This window comes from Plecotus auritus (assembly GCF_963455305.1).
Source record: "Plecotus auritus genome assembly, chromosome: 1".
NCBI classification, from domain to species: Eukaryota; Metazoa; Chordata; class Mammalia; order Chiroptera; family Vespertilionidae; genus Plecotus; species Plecotus auritus.
This window is the reverse complement of record NC_137770.1, coordinates 100736318-100760828: the sequence shown is the minus strand read 5'-3', so window position 1 is coordinate 100760828 and position 24511 is coordinate 100736318. Positions and strand designations below refer to the sequence as shown.

Here is a 24511-nt window from a genome sequence, read left to right as displayed (position 1 = left end):
TTTCTATAGCATATATTCAGCTGGGCAGCTTTTGTAGACGACTAAAATAAAAGAATAGAGGGTGGTGGAGGAACAAGTTTAGGGGGTAGGTGAGATCAAGAATTTCATTCTGGGCATGTTAAACTTAAGACCCCATTGAGATATATGTGGACTAGTGTATGCACATGTGGAGGTCAGAGGTCTAGGGAAGAGATACTGGGTCTGGCTATGATTTGAACAGTTCTACTTCCAAATCCTTGTAATTACAGTATATGATAAATTATTTGACTGGATTCAAGTATAGTATTAAGCAAAGAAAAACTGTTTTTCATTATTTCTATGTTAAGTATAAACTTGCCAGTTGCCTGATCATTACTAGCTTCACTCCAGGGCTTTATCTCGGGTTGATTTCATCTTAGGTTGTGTCAGCACTGAAATGGCAGCCTGGGCTTCTGTTTGCTTTGCTGCCTTCCAGAGCCCTGAGCCTCTCAAGCAGAGAATGAATGGAGTTTGGACGCCTCAGTTGTACCTTCCAAGATATTCAGATCTTTGAGTGATAGGCCATATTCTGGATATAATTTGCTACAAATATGGCTATGCTTGAAGAGCCACTAGTCTCAAATTTATCATTATCAGTGTCAACAGCTAGCATGTCTTGAGTGTCTTTGGTGAAGCACCATTGAGGACAGGGACATTCAGGAAGGAGGAGGCACCATCCCAGGTATGTCTAGAAGGCTGGAGAAAACTAGCATAAGCAAAGAGGAGAGAAGAGAGCATTCTGACCAGGGGAGAGATGCAGGCACAGGAACGGGTGCCTGAGGCATGTTCAAGGGCTGATATAAATGTTCTGAAAAAGGGCTATGGTCGGTGTTCTGGGCCCAAAGCTGGCTCTGAGTTGAGTAAATGTGAGAAGTTAGAACTCGTGGGTATCGGTCTCAGACTCTTGCTACTTCCCGCTGACCCACTGTGCCTGGACTCCCCATTCCCATCCTTCATTGAAGAGTGACCAGCACTTAACACCCCAGGGAAGCCAGGCATTCCATGTGCTCCCTGCTGAGCTCTTCATTCTTCGCATCACCTGTATGGAGAGGTTAGTGCCTGCAGGGTGTTTGGAGTGCATTTTCATTTGACAAGCTGAGATACGAGATTGCAGCAAAGGTGGCTGTGACAGGCCACGGCACCAAATTTTCTCCTCTCCACATGCCATGCAAACATTCCTCATTTTGCCAGTGCAGAGACTTGATGAATTGGTTCTTTATTGATCTCCATGCTCATTTCTATGTTATCCATCATCTGGGAGGAGAAATATTTTTTCTATCAGGGGTACACATTTTTAAAGCACATGTGATGGGTCCTTGTCCTGCCAGGAATCCCCTGTGGGGATCAGGACTTGCAAAAACATCTCTGCCTGCGGAGCTTAAGCTACTGGGAAGGGCTGATTATGGAGTGGCTGGACGCCCTGGTGAGCATGCTGGTGTCCAGTCTGATGGGGTTGGCTCAGCCAAGACAAGTTCCAAGGAAATAAATGTCCCCACTCAAGATGAGATTAGCATTTCATTGACCAAACTCAATTTTGTGATTGCTCACAGGCTGCTTTCTCCTCACAACTCCAAGGAGTTTAATAATCACTTGCCTAAATTATGCTCAGGAATACAACGTGCTATGGAGAAAGGCAGCAAACTTTTGCCGATACAAACACTGAGGAAGGTCCTGAGGAGATTAAGCATTAGAGTGTTGGGCAGGCTGGATGGTCAGGGTATACTTGCCATGGGTGGTGAGGGCACTTACCCATGCTGTGACCTAGACCTGTGTGCCCAAAAGAAGCTCCAGACAAAATACTATGGTAGCCACTTATTTTTTGACTGGCCTCCTATATTGTTCAGTTTTCAAAACTAGGTCACATAAATAGTGATTGGCCAGTATACACAGAATAATTAGTTTTGTTAAGAGTGGAACTAAGAATGCCTGATCGCCATGCTATGTCCATTTTCTGAGACAAAGGATGGTCTTCACCAAGATAGTCAACATTACTTTAACACATTTACAGTTGACTTTTTATAGATACACTAGTGGCCCGGTGCACAAAATTCATGCACGGGGATGGTGGGGTGTCCTTCAACCCGGCCTGCACCCTCTCCAATCTGGGACATCCCTCTTGCAATCTGGGACCGCTGGCTCCTAACTGCTCACCTGCCTGATCGACCCTAACCACTCTGCATGCTTGACTGCTTGCCCCCAACTGCCCCCCCACCAGCCTTCTCACCCCCAGCTGCCCCCCCTTGCTGGCCTGATTGCCCCCAACTGCCCTCCCCTCCCGGCCTGATTGCCCCTAACCACCTCTGCTTCAGCCCCGCCACCATGGCTTTGTCCGGAAGGATGTCCAGAAGGTCTCCTGGTCTAATGAGCATATTACCCTTTTATTAATATAGATAGAGGCCTGATGCACAGGTGGGGGCTGGCTGGTCTGCCCTGAAGGGGGTCCCGGATCAGGGTGGGGGTCCCCTTGGGGGGCGGGGCTGGCCTGGGCGAGGGGCCTGGGGTGGTTTGCAGGCTGGCCATGTCCCGATTGAGGTGGCGGTCCCTGTGGGGGGGGGCAGGGCGGGCCTGGGCGAGGGGCTGAGGGCCATTTGCAGGCCGGCCATGCCCCCAGCTTTGTCTGGAAGGACGTCCAGAGGTCTCCTGGTCTAATTAGCATATTACTCTTTTATTAGTATAGATACGTCACCAGAGGAGGACAGGACCCCAGCTTCAGTACGAGAGAAGATGGTGTGATGACCGAGCCCCAGGGAAATAACCAAGCCTGGGTATTATGATGGTCGTTACTACCATCGGTATGAGGAGTTTACCACTAATAAGAATAGTTAGCTGGCATTGCCACAGGCAGCAACCATCTCACTATATTCATAAGCTTTGCCAAGTGGGACACATGCCTCATTCAGCTGCATGGGCCCGTGGTCTGGACTTTGGCTTTAGAAGTTTAGAAACTAAATTAGATGTTTATTCATTTTGCTTAGACGCTCCCAGTGAATTGATTCAAACTAGCCAAACTCAAAAGAGATTTGAAAGAAACAACCAGAGTGTCAGTTCACAAAATCATAACAAGATTTGTGTCCTGCGAGGTGATTGGAGATGCATGTCATCATCCTCACAATTTGCCTGATAGGAAACATTCCGTGAGAAAGCATATTAAAACCAGAAGTTTAAGAACAAGGAATCAGAGCAGTGGAGTCGATGCCTCAGCTGTTTTCAGGGGGCCTGTAGTGGCCTCAGGTCACCCTTCTCACCAAAGGGCATTAATTACTATCCATCGACACAGCTCTTCCTTTTGGCTCATCCGAGTGGCCACAGCTGATCAGTTCTTAAACCCCTCACACCCCCCATTCCTTTCTTGCCTAAAGTCCAGCCACCACCCCACTTTTCCTTATTCTAGCTTCAGCATGTTTATTTCAGCAGGCATTATAATTCCACATTTACTGATTCGATTTCACTGACTGCATTTCCATGTGGCTGCTTTCCAAGGGTTTTCAGAAAGATGCCTGATCGCCCTCCACATTCTGTACTGAGTGGACCCTGTGGTGGCTCACTGCCTTTCTTAGCGCCAGTCTCAGACACAAGTGCTTCTTGACCAGCTTTCAGCTTCATTCGTGGCCTGTGATCCTCTCTCCACTGTTGGTTCACCTATAACCCCTTCGGAAATAGTCTAACATAAAATACTCTTTGGTTTGAAAAAGTGGGTGCAAAGCTATGCACAATGGTGATGGAGGTAATTTTATAAGCTGTGTAATTGAGATAAAGAAAGTCTGCAGTTTAGATGATGGTAGGAGCAACTTCCTGCCAGTGACTTCAGGGAAGGTGAAATCCACCAACATGTGTGACTTTGTCTTTGCAAAGGCCCTGGAGTAGAGAGGGTGCCTGGAGGGAGAAGCAGGAAGGAGCTATCTCATCTGCATCACTTTTATACTCTGAATGGTACAGCTTCAGGCTGGATGGAAGCATTTCACCCCCTCTGCTCTCCTGCATTCATCTCAGCATCATCTCCTGGAAGCTGCCCTCTAGTAGCAGCTAATTGCTTCAGAATATTTATCCTGGAGAAGGCAAGGCAGGGGACTGACATTCGCTCACATAACTGGCATGTATTGCGCCTAATATGTGTCAGGCAATATGATGGAGCTGCAGGATGGATTCATTACCTCCTGGCCTTGGAGCAGCTTACTGTCTGCTGGAGGCGACAGTCAGTAAACATATAAGTTACATCCAGTCTTGCTAGCTGTCACTGAGTTGAGGGGGAAGAGCTGGGAGAGCTCCCAGGGCAGGGCCGTGAACCCTGTCCAGCTTGGAGGAGGGCTGCCTGAGAGGTAACCGTGATCTGAGTCTCGAAGGACTGTCTCGCAAAGCCATTGTGCAGGGAGATTGATGGCTTACCCTTCAAGTCCCGATTATGTAAGGATATGACGCGCTTGCTGTGTTTGAGAAAAGATGTACCAATCCATCTGAAACCTGATTTTAAAAATATAGCTTGGAAGATTTGGTACAATTTGAACATTTGATATCTAAAACTTGGTGATGGGGAAAACAGAATTCTCTGAATTATCAGATTGTTAATTCACTGGTACCATACTGAGCCAACATAAGAATCAAAAGAGGCCTTATTATTTTTTAAATGTGTACCCTGTGGAATGTACAGCAGCACGCAGAGGCAGGAGGGAAGTAGTGCATAGAGAGTGAAAAGACCCAAAAAGTGCACAGAGAGAGGAAGGGCCTGCTCACCAGGGACTACAGTAGCAAGTCATGAGTTCACACCACTGAGTCTGAGCTAGATTTGTGAGCAGAGATAGAGGTGGGAAGGGGAAAAGTTCCACTTCACACCAGCGAGTCAGGAACGCTGGAGGTGGTGGGAGAACTTAGGAAGAAGGGTGGACCAGAAGCACGTGAGCCGGGATAGATGGCCTTCTGGCATATGCTTTGCTGGCCATGCTCTAAGGGCTTGCCTTCTGGTCATCCTCAGAAGCGCATGTGGGACAGTAAATGGAGCCAGGGAACAAGTGAAAACAACTGAAGGTCAAGGTCAATGGGATGGAGGTGCCAAAGCATTCCCAAAATGCAGGTGTTATTCTGCACAGACTCCGAACTGCTTACCAATCAGATCATGACAGACAGAGGGAGAGGGAGGGAGGGGGAGAGAAGAAAGGAAGGAAGCTTGTTGGGGAGATAGGGAGAGAGGAAGAACCCAACAACCAAGAAAGGAATGTCTAGAATCTGCACAGGCCGAATTGGAAATCTGCCCAGTTCAGAATCACCAGGTAGGGCTCATGTTATTCATCTCCAGGCTGGATATGGACGCCCTTCGTGGCTTCGGTATGAAATACATTACTTGTGAGAATAATTTTAGCTGCTGAAAGTTTGCTGTGTTTTTCCTGACACAGCATTCCTGGTGGTTGGAAGCTTTCCTCAATTCTCCTCCTCCTCGCCGCTGTGCCCGCTGTGCCACTGGTAGCATGAGCAGAGCTGAAAGTGGTCTTGTCCAAACTTCCTTTAGACATGTCTCACCCACAGGAGGAGGCGGACACCTCTGTGACAGCCCTCAGACTTCCCAGAGGTGCTGTCCATGTGGCTAGTGCAAGATTATAAAAGTTATGCACTTGGAAGTGGGGCCATGGGTCATATACAGCTGGTTTGAACAATGCATTGTCTAGTCCAACCCTGTACCATGTGCACAATTTGGTTTTAACTCTTTTGCTCCAAGGAGGTATGCTGCTTCTCACACTTGGGGAAGTGTTTGGTCTTCTTCCACGCCCTTCCTGGCTCCCAGCCTTCAGCTCCAATTGTGTATAAACTTTCTAAAGGATGTGTTTCCTTTTTCTCCTCCAACAGTCTTTCCTTTCTCTTCTAGATCTTTCCTTGATCTGCTTACTCATTCTCAGCTTTGAAGGCGCTGTCAGATCTCAGGGGCTGGCACGGGGCAGTTACCCATTGCAGTTCATCGGCAGCACTTAGCTGATGTCGCCTGCACATGGTTTTCATAGGGGAACCACTCCCTGATCGCTGCCCAGGTTGCCAGGAGAAAGCTCTGCAGTGCACCTACTCAGACATAGAGGTTGCTGACGTGATTGGATGACATTTTTGTAACGATTCAGGTCTCATTGGTCCCTCTGGTTTAAAAATCTGAGTAACACGTTGAAACCTGTTTTGCTCAATAAGTGGGCCTTGCACCTAAGCACGAGAGACTTACCAGCTTAAAAGGCTTTGCTTTATTTTATTATTTTTAAAAGTCTGTGATATTATCCAGAGTCAGATGCAAACTCTGATTCCTTAGCACAGGCCCTGGGCAGTCATTAAACACTTGAATACGACCAAGTGCCTAGAAGGAAGGGCAAATGGTGCTGCCCAGAGTTGTTGTGTATTGATCAGACTCCGGTTTCCAAAGGAGGAGCGCCCACATCTGATGTATTTTGTGAACATTTTTCTGAGACTACGGCTGGACTGGTCTTTTCGTGGCTTATGTAGTTGGCAATACATAGAAAGGTTTGATATTTCAGAATCCTGGTACTCTGGGCTAATTGCATAAAAATTACTCTTTCTTCATAAATATGACTTTGAGTAAATGTTCTCAGAAAATCTTCAGCTTGTCCTAGAATTGAAGGCTTCTAGGCTCAAACTTGGAAATGTTGGAGCACAAAGATCAAAGCTTAAACGCAGGTCTCCAGTGCATTCTGTCCTCCAGTCACGACACAGCACACAAAACAATGGCCAGAGGCGGCATCGCTCTTCCCGCCCTCGTTAGCAGGTAGAAGTGTATGTCAGGATGTATGGTTCGGGGGGGAGGGGAGGTTAATTCTGAGACTGCATAGGATTTGAAGATGTGTGGCTTCATTCTCACGTTCAGCATGTAGGAGATTGGACCGAGTCCCTAGGGCTCATCTCCTCCTCCCCCTCATGTTGTTCTTCCTGATGGGGAGCAGTATCCCACTCAGAATGTTTCGGCTGAAGGACCCCGAAGAGGATTAGATGGCATTTGCCACTTCATGTGTTGTGTCTATTCTCTCTAAGTGTCCCCATCCATGGGTCTCTCTGTGCGTCGCTGTGTGTTTTATATACAATATGCATTATTATGCAGCATATGTTTATATATTGCAATATCTCTCTATAAGGTGGGCACTTCTTTCCTTAGTCCCCAGAAGAAGCAGTCTAAGACAGGATGATAGTTTCCCCAGGGTCGCTCGCCAGCGGTTGTGGGTCCCGGATCTGAATCTGTGGTGTCCTTTCTCTGAAGCCCAAGCTGAGGAGCACACTGGAGCCTCAGAGAGCAGACCCCCCTTAAAAATCACTTCCCCTTCAGGGCCCTCCATTCAATTAGATCAAACCGCAGATTCTGGGTTGCCATTTTTGATGGTGATTCAATTACCAGTGTGAACTGTCGCACCCAAATCCTTTCAATATGAAATATTTAATATAAGTATTGGCACTTCATAAGCACGTTGCAGGTATTTAGAGGATTCGCTCACATATATTACTTGGTACCTGGCTACACTGGGTCGGTGAGGTGCGCCTGAGCTCCTGCCCAGTCCCACGAAGGCCCAGGAGCCTGACTGAGGGTTCCTATCCTCTGGGTTCCCTTGCAGCTCCGTGTGGGAGCTGAGTGCCGAACTAAGGCTACAGGAAGTGATCCATTGGGGTCTGGTTCAGTATAGCCTTGGGTTCACTTGTCTCCAGCCCTCTTTCCCACAGACAGGGCTCAGTGGTCCTGGCCCTTCTCCTCCCATCTGTCATTCCCGAAGGCAGGCAGGGGAGATTTTAGGTGTTGATTTTCTAACCTCAAGGACTCTGAGTAGTTTTTTCAGTTTTTTGAGGAAACTCTATACTGTTCTCCACAGTGGCTGCACCAGTCTGCATTCCCACCAGCAGTGCACGAGGGTTCCTTTTTCTCCGCATCCTCACCAACACTTGTCATTTGTTGATTTGTTGATGATAGCCATTCTGACAGGTGTGAGATGGTATCACATTGTCGTTTTGATTTGCATCTCTCAGATAATTAGTGACTTTGAGCATGTTTTCATGTGTCTCTTGGCCTTCTGTCTTCTTTCGAAAAGATTCTATTTAGGTCCGTTGCCCATTTTTTTATTGGATCATTTATCTTCCTTTTATTAAGTTGTATAAGCTGCCTGTAGATGTTGGAGATTAAACCGTTATCAGTGATAACATTTGCAAATACGTTCTCCCATACAGTGGGGTTTCTTGTTGTTTTGTTGATGGTTTCTTTTGCTGTGAAAAAGCTTTTTATTTTGATGTAGTCCCATTTGTTTATTTTCTCTTTGGCTTCCGTTGCCCTAGGGGCAGTATCAGTGAAGAAGTTCTTTTGGCATATGTCTCAGATTTTGCTGCCTGTGGATTCCCCTAGTATTTTTATGGTTTCCTGTCTTATATTTAAGTCCTGTATCCATTTTGAGTTTATTTTTGTGTATGGTGTAAGTTGGTGATCTAGTTTCATTTTTTGCATGTATCTGTCCCAGTAATCCCACTCCTAGGAATATATCCTAATAAACTAGAAACACCAATCAGAAAGGATATATGCACCCCTATGTTCATAGCAGAACAATTTGCAATAGCTAAGATTTGGAAACAGCCTAGGTGCCCGTCAGCAGATGACTGGATCAGAAAACTATGGTACATCTACACAATGGAATACTATGCTGCCATCAAAAAGAAGGAATTATTACCATTTGTAGGCACCTGGATGGAATTAGAGAACATTATGCTAAGTGAAATAAGCCAGTCAATGAAAGAAAAATACCACATGATCTCACTCATTTGGGGAAAATGAAAAACAGTATAAACTGATGAACAAAACGATAGATACAGAGGCAGTAAAGCATCAAACAGACTGTCAAATTACAGCGGGAAGGTTAGGGAGAGGTGGGGGAAATAAGAGATCAACTGAAGGACTTATGTGCATGCATGTAAGACTAACCAACGGATGCAAAACATTGGGGGGTGAGGGCATGTATGGGAGTGGGGGGGGGGCAATGGTAAGATATGTACACATATAACATCTTAATAAAAAAAAAAAAAGGACTCTGAGTGGTACTTCGTTTCCTTGGCGGGTCTTACAGCCTTGTTTCTGGCTTTGCTTCCAATTGTATCCCATGTGCAAACATGACATCCCGGCTGCAGAGGCCGGTGCAGGAAGGGAGCGTGTGTTTCCCCATCTTTGCAGCAGTATGTATGGCTGTCATGCTTAGAGGTTAATATGATGTGGCTCTGGTGTTGGATTAGGAGAGTTAACTTTTGTTCCACCCCTGAGATATGAGCAAGTTGCCCAATCTCTCATGCATTTCCTCATGTGGAAATGGAAGATTGAAATAACCCCATCAGCACACATTCAGTGAGACAATGTGTGTAAGTTGTGTAGCCCAGTGCCTGGAACATAGTAAATGCTCCACAGATGGTGGCTATGGCCATTAACTTTTATGGGACACGCACAACATAACCAGTCTATAGAAAAGCCATCATTCCGCTTGTCCTGTTCAAACATGCTGGACGCTGAACTCTAAGGAGCAAGGGCAGGGCTGTCTTCACTGCTACGTGATCAGTGTTTGGTGTGACGTTGCTACTCAATAAAGATCTGCAGGATTGGATCAAAGTGGTGTTTGTTGCTCTTCGTGAGAGCCATGGGCAAATAGATGCCAGTTCTGCCCTGTCCATCTCTCTGTCTCTCCAAGACTCACTTTCCCAGTTTCCTACAGGACAGTTTGGACCAGATGATGACTTCTGGACTCCAGAATAGAATTCTGCGGTTCTCTGCTCATCCCCCTGCTGTGCACAGTCCTTCTTCAAATATACTTGCCAGCTTCTGGTTGAGGATTCAGGTGGGAACATGGGTACAGTGTGAGCTGTGTCTGGGCCGGAGGGCTCCAGAGCAGGGAAGTGGACACCTGGAGGCACCGTCCGGGCACGGGGCAGCTGTGCGCGCAGGGAAGGCGTGTTGAAGACTTGCTGTGCTCCTTCCATCTGCTTTGAAGGACGTCACCTATAGCTGATGCTGTTGGCAATTAGGAGGCTTCACTGTAAAAATTATAATGTTTAGCTGAAGTACTTTCTCCAGAATAAATACCCATTTCAGGGTGTTCAACCCTACTTCTTAAGTCAACTTCAGTACGTGCTTTGGGTGTGCATGCACATGCATGCATAGATGTTTCATGTAACTATTTCCCGTTTATCAAAGAACAGTCAGTCAACAAACATTTATGGACTACCATTGAGTGCTAATGAGAAGTACAGATACTGTGTGTGACATAGTATTTTTCTTTCAGGAGCTCAGAATCAAGGTGGGAAAATAAAGGTAATAATTGTGGACTAACCCTTTTTATGTTTTTTGAGAGGACCCAAGAAAGAGATGGGGTTGAGGTGCAGTGTGAGGAATGGGAAATGTTCGGGGAGGGGCCGGGGGTGGGGTGGAGTTCTGAAACACTGAAGCACCTGTGGACTCCTTCGCCTTGCTGAGCACACCCCGGGCTGAGTGCAGGAGTGCAGACGTGAGTGAGACACTGTCACCTCCCTCGGGGAGCTCAGCGTCTAACAGCGGAGACTATGGTTGGAGATATCAACCCGCCTGGGTGCCGGCCCTGGGAAGCACAGAAAAGGGGTGGCTGACCTGGCCACGGTGGGTCAGGAAAGGCTCCCGGAACAAGGGCCACACGGGTAGCTTGGGGAGCAAGGAAGGAAGCACTCCAGGCCCCCGAACAGTGTCTGGAGAAGAAAGCTCTCTGCTGAGGATGAGATGCAGTGGCTTCCTATGAGCAGCCCCACATGATCCTTCCTGCCCGTTTTCACCCTGCTTGTTTATTTTGAAGCTTCATGTTGATTGTCCTCCTCCCTCCAAGTAGAATGTAAGCACCATGAGAGTCTCATTCAGTGCTGGATCCCAGGCCTGGGCCGCAGCTGATGCCTGGTCAGTGTCTGGGTACAGCCAGAGGACTGCCTGGAGGGTGTGCTGTGGTCCTCTATGCTCAGTGGGGACCTGAGGGCCTGCCCAGGAGGTGGGGCGGCTGCCGCAGGCCTGTGCTCTCTTCTGGGTCAGAAGGCAGAAAGGGGTGGCTGATGCTCGGTGAATACCCGAGAGGGAAAAATCAAGGGTATTCCCCCTGCTAGGGACTTTCTGGAATGTGCAAAGAAACAAACTAGCTGTTCGTATACAGCCATAAAGGCAATGCTAAACTTCCAGGCAATATGAATTCTTGTACCTCATGTACATACATCCATGCTTTATATGCCAAAAAAATTTCTGAAAAACATTCACAGGAAATTAATAGCAGGAGTGGGAATGTGGATCAGGAAGGTAATTTTCCCTATACTCTTCTATATTTGAACTCTTTAACTATGAGCATGAATTCCTATATAAATTTTTTTGTTTTTTTTTTAAATATATTTTACTGATTTTTTACAGAGAGAAAGGGAGAGGGATAGAGAGTTAGAAACATCGATGAGAGAGAAACATTGATCAGCCACCTCCTGCACACCCCCCACTGGGCATGTGCCCGCAACCAAGGTACATGCCCTTGACTGGAATCAAACCTGGGACCCTTCAGTCTGCAGGCCGACGCTCTATCCACTGAGCCAAACCAGTTAGGGCTTGGTGTGTTTTTTTAAAGAAGAAGAAAAGTAAAGGCACCTGGGCCCTGCCCTTAGAGATTTGGACCCACTCAGTTTGGGGAGGATTCAGGGTTTTTTTAGCTTCCCAGGTGAGTCTGATGGGCCCCAGCCTGGAATCACAGCACAGGTCACACCTCCTCTCAGGAGCCTTCCCTGATCATCCCTCTCAGGCTTCTCCCTCTCCCCCAAATTCCTGCAGCAATTGCCAAGGAGGAAATCACACACACACCCGTCTTGGGCCTCTAGGACAGCAGGGCTCACTTCTCATGCAGCTCTTGTAGCCAGCAGCACCTAACACAACGCTACAGCCACTCCTCCCCCTCAAAGTTGCCTCCTGCAGACCGCTATTTGTGGCCCTTGACTCAATGGCACCAACTTAGAGAATGGAGGGCCCGGTGGTAGAGAGAGGATGTACATGTGTCCAGCTGGTTGTGAGCAATAGGGACTAGTGGAGACTGTAGTAAACTGACTGGATCAGCACTGTCTATGGGCGTTCAAAGTCACATTCGTTTTCAGTCACTGCTGGCTACACAAAACACATCTGTGGGCCAGATGAAGCCTGTGGATGATCAGTCCGCAGCTCCAGTGTCTATAAATTCTTGCTGAGTGATCTTACCCACTCTCCCAGCTTGCATGCAAATGATGATGGCTTTAATTTAGCATCCCAGACCACAGCGAGACCCTGGCTTCAGGCGTGTGTCCCCACTGCCTGCTGGCTGCCCTCACACACACCTGGTCCAGCTCACCATAGCTTGAATGGAATTGTTCATCTATCCACTGTGGGATGCTGGTGCTTTTAGTTGCAAAGAACAGATTCTTTCCAGTTACATTCAGCGGTTCTCAACCTTTCTAATGTCGCGACCCACAGGTTGAGAACCGCTAGCAGGGTCGCTTAAGACCATCGGAAAACACAGATATTTACATTACAATTCATAACAGTGGCAAAATTACAGTTATGAAGTAGCAACAAAGATAATTTTATGGTTGGGGGTCACCACAACATGAGGACCTGTATTACAGGGCCGCGGCATTAGGAAGGTTGAGAACCACTGCATTAAGGAAAAGGGATTTGTTGCACGGCTTTGTGTGGACTGAACAGAAGCCCCCCACGCTGGTACAGCCCTGGGCACTGGCCCCTCTCACAGCCTCACCCCTGGGCTGGTATTTCCCTCCTGGCATATCTACTTCTCTCTCCATATCTGCACTATCAGTTCCCTCTCTTCCCAGCCTTTCCTAATCTTCAGCCCAAGCCTAGGCAAGACCCAGTGTGGCTACACGAACTAATTTAGGCTGTCCCACGGGTCCCCCAGGGGAGGGTCAGGCTCCCACACGCACACACAGCAACTGCCCAGAGCTGCTTACCTGAGCGGGGCCAGCGGAGGAGGAGTTGGAACTCCAGGTGCTGTGGTGACATAGGGGCCATTCATGGACCTTCTCTTCCTCCTGTGTCCTCGCCACGGAGTTGGCGGCCCCAGTCCTTGCTGGAGACCTGCTACCCTGGCCTTCACTTGCCACACTGGAAGACCCCAGACCCTCCGGTGTTTTCTCTCTCAACTCCTTTGGGAATCTTTCTGTCCCCCCAATACAGTTGCCACCACCTGCAGACACCTGTCCTTCCTTGGCTTGGTACAGCTGCTTGTCTTCCTGCCTCATGTCTACCCTCCCCTCAGCTGCGAAGACATTTGCCCAGGAACCTCCTTCGTCTATTCATCTAGAGCAGGGGTGGGCAAACTTTTTGACTCGAGGGCCACAGTGGGTTCTTAAACTGGACTAGAGGGCTGAAACAAAAGCATGGATGGAGTGTTTGTGTGAACTAATATAAATCCAAAGTAAAGCAGCGGAGGGGAGAGCAAGAGAACCAGATAGAACAGCCGGATCCGGCCCATGGGCCGTAGTTTGCCCACGGCTGGTCTATACCTTTTGGGGGCTTCCTGGTACCTGAGGATAGACTGTCTACCTCAGTGTGGGAGCACAGCCTCCCTGGCCTCCCACTGTCCATTTCACCACTGTCTCTACTACTCACTGACAGGTTTTACGCCAGAGCAGCAGCACATTGCTCTTAGGTTCTTGAATAAACTGTGCCCTTCATGCCTCCATGCCTTTATTCCCGGTTAGCCCTCCCCCCTGCGGCCCCTCTGTCTCCTATAAAACTCTGCTCATCCTGAGACAAAGCACAGGCATCTGCTACTTCCACCCTCAAAAAACTATTCTGGTTCAATGTCCGTGCTCTCTATACTCATAACAATTTTTGCATATCTCTGAAATCAATAAAAATATTTTAATGAAATAGGTACTTGGATCCTAAGTCAGCCCTGTGGGGATAGAGGCTTTAGAATCCTATCAGCCCAGGAAGGTCTTACAGCCATTAAAGATGTCACCAGCCAGTCCCCTGTGCAGCCTGGCTGGTGACACTAGTTTTGTGGCAGTAGTGGCAATCCTTATTTGCTGACAAGCCTCATCCATTGCAGGCCTGGAGTCTGTTGATTCCTGTTAATTTGTTCTCATTACGCCGATCTCTAGGCTGTAGCTGTGTTCTGAGCTGTTTGGCTATGTGGGAAGATTCGGGGCTTGTGTGGGGGCAGAACTCCCACTGTGGCTGCCACGTGCTGGGCTGTCGAGGGCAAGTTCTGTGCTATCCAGCTTACACCTGGCCTTGCAGAACCCAGCCCTGCCTCCTGCTCCATCCACCCTGGCAGCCCCAGCCGCAGTCTCACCCCTTCCCACTGTCCATTCCCAACCGGGCCTGTCTCTGCCCCATGTGGGCCTCAAGCACGTACGAGACCTTCCCCTGGGTCTTGGCCAGCCAAGCAAAACGGGACAGGAAGTCACAGAACCATAGCATCTTAAAGCCAGATATAACATAGGGAATTTTCTGGTCTGTCCTCTCCATGTTCAGATGAGGAAATTTTGGTCCAGAAAGTATCAGCGGCCTACTTGGTGAAAGTCGCATTGGAGATGATAGCAGAACTGGAGTGAGAGCCTAGGGTTTTACGGAATGAATTGTATTTGGGGTTATTAATAAAAATTCCCACTTCTGTTATGTTTGTTAGACGACTGTTGGTATCTCCAGAACTATATGTTACTTGCACCGACCTCCCAACATCCCAATTTAAAAAACAACTTTGAAAGGGGTCAGTGGAAAAGGGTGACAGTATTCTAATTTGTGCCAACTTATGCTTATACTTATTGCATATTAATGGGCAAAACTATAACCTTTAAAATACCTGGGTTTGGCATGATAGGGTGATAGCATTCAAGTTAAGGTGACTTGTGGCAACTTGGTACTCACGCTGATAAAATTTCTTTTTCTCCCTGTGATGATTTATTAAACAAAATGAACCTAGAACAGGCCCTAAAATGGATAATAAACTTACATTTGTGTGTTTTTTCCCACTAACCCATCATCTATAAAGCGGCGATATCATAGACAATAAGGTCAATAACACTTATACACAGAAGGCTGTCTGGTGGGTTGTAGGTGTATGCGACTCTGTGTTGAATAATGTATGGAATCAGGGCAGATCTCAGTTACCGCCTGAGGTAGCCCTCTTTGTTCTTGAGTACACCACGAATTGACTTGTGTGCCGCCTGTGCCTGCAGAGCGTGCGATCCTCGCTGAGACTGTCTGCAGCGCGCACAGTGTGGTTTTCTCAACTGGAGTGAAAACGGCCTTCCTTGCAGGCAGGTGCCTGACTGCCACACTGGAGATGCAGTGTTTCAGGTTCTTCCTTTATCCTGTCTTCCAGGCTCTGTGGCTACCCTCCCTTTTATGATGAAAATGACTCCAAGCTCTTTGAACAGATCCTCAAGGCAGAGTATGAGTTTGACTCCCCCTACTGGGATGACATCTCTGACTCTGGTAAGTCTTGGCTCCTGGTGGGCCGCCCTGGACGGTACACCCTCACCTGACCTGACAGGACGCTCTGCACTTGGGCTTGACTAGCAAAGTGATTTGGTGAGGGGCCCAAATCAAGTCATGGGACAGGGACTCACTCCTCTACCAAATCCTAGCCTTGCCCTGACCTGGGTGCCCCAAGGAGTGAAACCATATTAGCTACTATCTATTGAGTGCTTACTGTGTCCTGAGCCCTGTAAGCTGTGCACATGTGCTCCCTCGCTCAATCCTCAGGACAGCCTATCAGATGGTATTACTCTTAACCCATTTGACAGATGAGGAAACTGAGGCCCGGAAGGTGAAATAACTTGTCCCAAGTCACACAGGTAATATGTGGCAGAGCTGGGACTCAAGCCCAAGACTGAATCCAGAGCCCACGTCTCAGCTGCCACGCCACACTAAAACATTCCCAGGGAAGGTCAGCGTTTCCTCCTCGGGGGTAAAGATCAAAACCAAGACCCATATAAACTGACGACATTTCTCAAGCTGATACGAAGAGGACAGCAGTAATACTTCCTATCAAGAAGGGTGGTATAAGAAGCAAATAAAACAATAAATGAAACAGAGTTTTGTACTCACTGATGAGCTATTCAAATATTGCATTTTATTATTTGTGTTATTTCCTTCTAACTGGAAACATCTGCTTCCTTCCTCGTCTTCCAAAACCTGAACAACAGTTCTCCAAGGCTTGCAGGAAAGAGCCACATGCGGAATATATTTTACTTCTCACCTGGGAAGGGCATGGCCTTCCCCCAGAAGCCCAGCCTGTCGGCTGTGAGCTGCCAGACCATACGAGGCTGCAGATTTCCAGCCTGCCCCATAGGTGTCATCTTCCGATCCTATGACCTGGTCTCACATGTTCTCAGTGTCCTGCTGTTGGGCCACACCCCATCCTGGGCTTCAAGCACCCCACGTCCCACAAGGACCCATCTCACTGTGCCAGCTAGTCCAGGACCTGGCCAGCTTAGCAAATGTTGAATTCTAAAACATGCAGAGGACATCCACAAATCACTCCCTATGGCTGCAGTGAGCAGAATGAAAGTCCCGTGGTGACAAAGATACTTCATCTCTGAACCAAAAGTGTCCCTAGCTGCCAGAGGGAAGGGACTTGAGCTGGGAGGGCAGGGCCCAGCCCTGGCCTGGCTGCCTCTTCACTGGCAGGTCACCATTCAAAGTTCCAACCTGGGCTTCCCTTTTCCCCAAATGCTGGTACCAGTGTCCAGGGTACTGTAAGGTCTGTGGAGGGCTGGTCTCGTCATTTCCATGCTACACACGACACTCTCAGAGACTGCTGGTATCATAGCTCGAACCACAGACTGATTCCTTCCCTTGTGCTTCCTTTCTGAACAGCAAAAGACTTCATTCGGAATCTGATGGAGAAAGATCCAAACAAAAGATATACATGTGAGCAGGCAGCTCGGCACCCATGGTAAGAACGACCACCCACTAGAGAGGCCGTGTGTCTACCGCCTTCCCAGGGTAACATCCGGTTGGCTGTCAGGAACTGGGAAAGCCCAGCAAAGCTGCATGTCACTCTGCTAGGGGCCCCGATCCTGTCTCATGCCAGCACACGGGATCTTCCATTCTCTCAAGCTCGGCCTCCCACGCGCACTAATGACAGGTTAAGTGTGGGAAAGATAGCTGTAGCGTTTTCACTTTACATGAATATTTTAGGGCCATTTTTAGTGAAGGTAATTGCCCAACGAAGCATTAAAATGGGAGTTTTATTCCTTGGATTTATTACTCAGTAGTTAAAGGAATTGAGTTATATATATTTTCCCTTCTAAGATGCTTTTCAAGTTAGTCTTTCTTCACTTCCAGAGGGATCAGCTGATGGTTGATGCATTCTATGTACATTTTCAGCAGTGCCCTTGAGGCCACCTCGGTTATAAAACTTAGTCGATTTGAACCACTGGGTCATGGCACTATCAACTAGCTGTGATTTTGGCTTTATACTTAACTTCTCTTGCCCCAGTTTTCTCATCTTTAAAACGAGGATACCGATACCTAGTTGATAGTGTTGACGTAAGAAATAACTGAGATAACGCATGTCGGGGGTTTGGCGTGATGTCTGGTATAGAGTAAATGCTTCGTTAGCTGTTATTGCTAAAGCAACAGGAGCATCAACTTGAAACAAAAACCAGGAGTATTAAAATATGCAATATAATAAAAACAAATGAATGGAACTTTGAGTTTGGGAGAAATTCCCTCTAGGAAACACTCTAGAAGACTGTCCCAGGTTTATTCCATCATCCCTTATAGCATTTCCTCCAGGGTCTCGTATGCTGGTTAACCCCCAAAGAGGAGCTGCTTAGGGTAGTGCCATGACCCAGTTTTACAGCATTTTGATTTATAATAACAGCCGTCATTTATTGAGCATCTATCATGTTCCAGGTACTGTACTAACTGCATTAATAGTATCGCATTTTGCTTCTTTACAATAACCCTGAAAGGTAGGCTTTTTCTCTGTGTCAGAGACAAGGAAATGGATTTATAAAGGTGAGTAACTTAGCCAAGACAGTACAACTGTTTCCAGTGAGAACTGCGGACTCCAAAATGAGTGCTCTCCCCCACCTGCAGATAAGAGATGTAAAAGGAATGTAGGAAAGGGCTAGAGGGGTAAATAAATAATTTTCTGGGTAAGGAGGCAGTTTTGATTATATATCATCTTGATTATTTGTTTTAGTAAGTCATTCTGTATAGTAGGTCAAAGTATGTGGCCATAAAGATAATCAAGTTTTCTTACCTTTTAGACAATGGGCCTTTAAATCTGTAAGACCTTTTTTCCAGTTTTATTGAGATATAATTGACATACAACACTGTGTAAGGTTAAGGTGTACAGTAGAACGACTTGACATTCATATTTATTGTGAAATGATTACCACAATAAGTTGAATTAACATCCACCACCTTAAACATTGTTTTTTTCCTTGTAATGAGAAGCTTTAGGATATACCATACTGTAGTGTAACCGTATTCATCATGTACATTATTACATCCCCAGGACTCATTTACCTTATATGTATGAGACTTTTGGGATTATCTTATAAAGGATGGAAATGACCTCAAAAGAAGGGAAGGATGTGGCTCAGTGGTTAGTATGTTGGCACTCGAACCAAGCAGTCGTGGGTTCTATTCCAGTCAAGGGCATGTACTTGGGTTGCAAGTCCCCTGTGCTGGTTGGGGCTAGTGCAGGAGGCAACCAACTGATGTGGCTCTCTCACATCGATGTTTCTCTCTCCTCTCCCCCACCCTCTTCTTTCCACTCTCTCTAAAATCAATGGTAAATATATCCTCCAGTGAGGATTTTAAAAAAGAAGGGAAGTGATTTGCTTCCAAGTACTTGTTCACTAATACAGCCTCACTTCATGAAAGGCAGAAGGAGGCTAGTCAAAGTCCAATTTCTCCTTCACGAGACATTTTTGAAAAACCAAAGGAGAGGTCATTTTTACTCAAGTGTAAAGAAGGAGAGGTCATTGCAGGGCCTGGCAGAGGGACAGGGTGTCTTCAGCAGAATCAAGGACTTCACAGAGATGCGAGCCGCACGCTAAGAGAACCCTTTCACCAGGCCATCCAGACAGGGAGGGGTTGCAAGCCCAAGAGTGGCCTGGGTCCTGCTGGCGGCATATGCTACACACCTATCCCTCTTGCCACAGCACCAGGTATTCCTGGAGCAAGAGGGACAGAGGAGTGAGGTGGGAGAGGAGACCAGAAAGGAAGGCAGAACTAGGGTTCTGGCATGAGCCCTGCTTGTCCTGGTTTCACCACTATTACTGAGTGGTGGGCAAGCTCTTTGACCCTTTGGGCCTCCCCTATAAAACTGAGATCATAAATAACAGTAGTATATACCCTACAGGGCTTTTCCAGGGATTAAATGAAATAATACATACAAAAAAGAAGAAGAGTGCCTAGGACCTAATAAGTCTCCAATCTATAAGAATTGCCATTATTTTAGGATTGTGCTAAGGAATTTGTACTTTTCCCTTTGGGCAGTGAGGGCCCCTGGCAGGTTTTAAGCAGGGTAATCAGATTTACATTTCAGAAAGCTCAACCTGGCTGCCCAGGAGAGGGTGACTGTGCTGTTGCTGTGCTGAATGAGTCTGGGGCTGGGGAAACGTCATGCAAGAGGTGAAGACCTGAGTCATCAGCCTGGGCCACATTAGGACATGTTAGTTGTGAACTGAACACATAAATGCCTTCTTCAGAAGTATTTTTCCCTCCAGTGTTTTATAATTTTTGCTTTTCATTTCAAAATTCCCAAGAAGTCAAACACTGGGAAGTGATTTTTAGAAGAAGAAGAAGAAAGAATGCCATTTGACTCAATCATCACTGAAAGTCCCCTTGCTTGCCTGTATGATATGCCTGTTTCTTTTATGTGAAATTCCCGGGCGAAGAATGTGGATTCAGCTGAGAGCCAGCGAGGAGTGGAGTGGCTGTCCCGGTGATGCCTGGCTCTGTCGGCATCACCATTCTGGAATCCGTGGTCTCCACACATCAACTCTCTCCAGCAGGCAGCTACTCTTATTCTGCACTTGCTCTTCCAGCTTAATCTAGGCCACCGAGGGCCAGGAGAGGCCTCTGGAACTCACAGACGCCTTCCCTTAGCCTCGAAGCAGACGCTCCAGCCAGGAGGGCCTCCTTGTGGAGGGCAGCCGCCCATCTCACCAGGTGTTTCCTGAGCCCTCCTGCAGGCCTTGCTTTCTCCTGGTGGTGCATGGACAGGGACCAGCAGGCTGCTGGCTGACGGACAGAGTAGGGGATGGCAAGCGGCATGTGGGAACCCATTCCTGGTTACAGGGAAGCATAATTACAGGGAAGAATAATCTGAACCCCAGTCTGCAGTTTCAGTGAGTGAGAAGCAAACCAGAGTGATGATCCTGGGCCCCAGTGACCGGTGCCCATGACAGTGGCAGTGTGCCCACCTTCAGACCTGCCATGTCAGCCAGGCCAGGGTGGCACCTGCAGCCCTCTTCTCGGTATTCACGGAGACCCCTCCCGTCTTCTGTCTCCCTCCAGCCACGCTGGAATTAGGACACAGCCCGGGAGTCTGGGAGACCCCGACTGAGGCGCACAGCCATCCCCACGCACGTCTTGAGCAAGTGGCTAGAAACATGCAGTCAGAACTGTGGAGGCAGAGCAGCCTGTGTAGGAAACACAGGAACACCAAAGGCCAGGGGAGATGAGTCGGTGCTCTGTGTGGCGGAGGACAGAGCAATGTATATAAATGCCACCTGCAGTGTTGGAATAGAGGAAAAAACTGAAAAGCAAGGGATCATAGGAGGCGTGTGTGTGTGTGTGTGTGTGTGTGTGTGTGTGTGTGTTTAAGGAAATTTTCCTGTAGTGGAGGCATCACATATCACCTATTCCTAGGACAATGAGATGATAACTAAGGCTCCTTCCAGTTCTCCCATTCCCTGCCTCCTTTTGTTGATGGCTAAGGCTGACCTAGCAGCACTGAGCATCAGGAGCCCACACCTTGTTGCTGTGACCGGCCTGCTCCTGTGAGCAGCAGCCTCCCTTTCCTCACGGTGCCCGGGGAGGGGGAGCCTGTGCTGGCGGCCCAGGGAGACTGCTCCCCAGGGCCACTGCCCAGCAGGAGCCTGTGAATGCTGCATCTGCCCTGCTTGGTTCTTCCCCAGCGCAGCTTCCCCTACGGCTGTGGGAAGGGAGCATGGAACATTCCAGAAATAATTGGAATTGTGCATTTTCCTTCCATCTGGGCCCACGCTCACCCACAGAGAAGGGAGTGTCTGCCTGCTCGCTGGCCTGTTTGGTTTGGAGGGCGGCTCTGCGCTGTGGCTGCGCTCAGCCCCGCGAGTTCCATACTTCCTACCACTCTGTGCGGCTGTTTCCAAGAAAGAGCTGGCCACCGTGTTGGAATGGCCTCCTTTCCTGAGGATGTAACTTTATAAACAGTGCAGGAGGAATTACTCAACGAGCTCTCCAGGAGAAAACGCCTGCTAACCATGTCCACAGCCCTAGCCCCCGGCTGTCGGGTTTGGGATGCTTGCCCACTCAGACATCCTATTTCTATTCACCATGTGTCTGGGGGGAAGGGTGATTGACAGTTGTTGGAAGTGGAAATCTGGTCATGGGGTTAGTTCTGAGTGTCCTCTGGGCTAAGTGCCTTCAGCCTTGCTGGGAGCAGGGTCTGTAGGGGGAGCTGCTTTGAGCAGGAATATCAGACTGGATGCAAGACTTGGCCCAGCCTGGCACAGACTTAATGTTCAGTCCCTCAACCATGTTTTCAGTTCTAAAGTGAAAGGCTGGGTAGGAACATATTTTGTATCCGGGGATTATTTCTTGTCTGAACAGGCCCTAAGGGTCTTCCTTTCATTTCCCAAAACATGTGGACTTAATAGTCTGGCATCCAGCTGTTTAGTGTCCAGGACCCTCTGAGTCTGGGAGCGACAGGTTTCCTCACATACCTTCCAGCCAGAAAGGATGCTCAGTGTCCCCATCACTTGTCTGCCCTTCAACTTTTTCAAGAGGCAAGAAATTATTTTTTAGGCATCAAAGATGAACTTGGTTTGCTGATAAGGAAAGATGGAAGGTTCCAAGCCCAGAGGACTAAGCGCAAAATGCAGCTTCCTCTGAACCTGGGGGAGGCCAGCGGTGAATGTGAGGGAGGGAAGGGATGTGTGGGAGAGGAATGGGCTAGGAGTGACCTGCAGGTGATGACTAAGACCAGAGAGGCTGTCAGGGAAGAGAGAAGAGGAGAGAGGGAGGTGTAAGATGGGGTGGGGGCAGAGGGAGGGAGTCATAGGATGAGGGGAACTCTAAGGACAGGAGGTAAAAAGCAAAACTACCTTCTTTGCTAATAGAAGACTAAGGAACAAGCAAGAACTAGTGCCCAGTGACACCAAGGACCCAGCTGAATGCAAAGTGGATGTGGTCCTGGCATTTATGAGGGCTTATCTGGGAAATTCAGGAGTAGAGTTGTCAAGCAGAGCTGAGCTAGGGTTGGGCCCTCTCCCTGAGCACAGAGAGGGTGCTGGGTGCCCAGGGTGGTTGTAGATGACGGATGCTGCAGAACTCAGCTCAGTGAAGATGGAAGCAGAAAGGAGCTGTGGGCCGCAGATGTGAGCTGGTCCACGGGAAAGAGGCCCAGAGAAGGCAGAGAGGGGCTTCGGGCAGGAGGAAGCTGGGAAGAAGGCCCTGGGAGGTTCTGGTGGTCAGACCAGGCAGGGAACACATTTGAGGTTGTGGAGGCAAAGCTGCAGGTAGAAAACTGGCATAGAAGCGGGGGAGGGAGAAGGAAGGGGAGAAGGATGGAAACTGAGGTCAGGGTGTGTTGTCATTGTGGATGTCGCAGGAATGGGGGTCAAAAAAGGAAAAAGTGAAAGGCAGAAGTCAACCATGAAGGTGCTGCCCTGCCCTGGAGAGGTTGCAGCGTGGAAATCAACAGGACTCGGGGTAGAAATCGACAGAACTTGGAGTGCCCTGTGATCTGTGCACAGACAAGAGCAGCCTGGGAGGGCGGGGCCAAACCAGCACCCTCGGGAAAGGGTGAGGATGGGGCTTCCAGGAAAGAGGGTCCATGCCAGAACCCCCCCCCCCCCCCCCCCCGAGAGCCTCTTCAGAAGAAGCATCTTTGCCTGTGTTTCAGGATCGCAGGTGACACGGCCCTCAACAAGAACATCCACGAGTCCGTCAGTGCCCAGATCCGGAAGAACTTCGCCAAGAGCAAATGGAGAGTAAGTCCTGTGTTGATCAGACTCCCCGTGAGTCTAACCACTCACTTGCCTTGCAGTTTGAGCATGTTTTTCTTTCTAAGGGTTACTGTCACTGCGTTTGATGAAAAACCCCCAGAACCTCACCCAAATCATTTTGCTATTCTTAACCAATAATAATGAAGACTTGAAGGGACAATCATGGTGTGAGAGGAATGAAGTCTGAGATTTAAAATTTCCCCTCTGTGAGTCAGAAATGGCAGTAGCGCCAGCTCCGACTCCTGTGCTGTGCCTTAGCGTGGTCTTTGCTTTCTCCACCTGGCTGGGACTTGTAATAAAGTGACATGACAGGGAGATGAACAGGAAATCTGAGTTTAACCCATCCATCCTTTCTGATAAAAATGTGACGGATGTAAATCTTTGGGGCTTTGTGACCATTGACTGGTTACCTCAGTAAACTGGTATTCTAATCAACGCGGGTCCTTAAGTGCAGCAGTGAGAGGCCATACAGAAACAAAATCAGTTCCACTGACCTCCTTTATTCTGAGGCTACTATTCTTTAGTACAAAATCACCAGTAATAGGAAAATTAAAATTATGCTTTCTAGAAGTCACTTCTCTTAGATTATAGACAGAATTAGTTTACGTTTATTCTGTATGTCTATTATGTGAGAAGAAAATTTTTTTTCTCCAAAATATATTTTGATTGTACTTTTGGAAGAAGGAGCAATGTAAATTTTCTTTCTAGAGTATCATGAGAATATTTTTGGAAGTTTGAAGTGCTTAGAGTAACAGGGAAAATAATAGGAGGCAGTCTGCATCTTTTTCAGTAACTGGAAGTATTTTGCCTACTTTTTTCCTTTCTCTAATTTCAGCAAGCATTTAATGCCACTGCCGTCGTGAGGCATATGAGAAGACTCCATCTTGGAAGCAGCCTGGACAGTTCAAATGCAGGCGTGTCGAGCAGCCTCAGTTTGGCCGGCCAAAATGATTGTGAGTATGGAGCCAAAACAGCTCTTCAACTGGCAGATCTGGGATAGAGAGGTGGGCGCTGTCATTTGCTGAGTACCTGCTGTATGTTAGGCACTTTGAAAAATTTTCCCCATTTAACACTCCCAACAATCCTAGGACATGATTTAATATTTTAAATTTTTTCCTTTTTTATCACATTTATTGGGGTGACATTGGTTAATAGCATTATACAAGTTTCAAGTGAACATCTTTATATTATGACATCTGTATTTGCTATTGTGTGCTCACCACCCAAAGCCTAGTCTCCTTCTTTCACCTTGTCTTTGACCCCTTTATCTCCCTCATCC

The 24511-nt window shown here is 47.8% G+C and overlaps 1 protein-coding gene across 2 annotated transcripts in view; it reads left to right on the top strand.

The window, feature by feature from the left end:
- CAMK1D (calcium/calmodulin dependent protein kinase ID) overlaps positions 1 to 24511 on the top strand; it is a 395298-nt gene that overhangs the window by 362590 nt on the left and 8197 nt on the right. The window contains exons 7-10 of one of the 2 annotated variants that reach the window (XM_080644055.1): positions 15372 to 15484; positions 16871 to 16949; positions 23130 to 23217; positions 24068 to 24185. In XM_080644055.1, the coding sequence (XP_080500181.1) occupies positions 15372 to 15484; positions 16871 to 16949; positions 23130 to 23217; positions 24068 to 24185 (398 nt within the window). The remainder of the gene's footprint in view (positions 1 to 15371; positions 15485 to 16870; positions 16950 to 23129; positions 23218 to 24067; positions 24186 to 24511) is intronic. The other variant, XM_080644056.1, reaches the window with a different exon arrangement.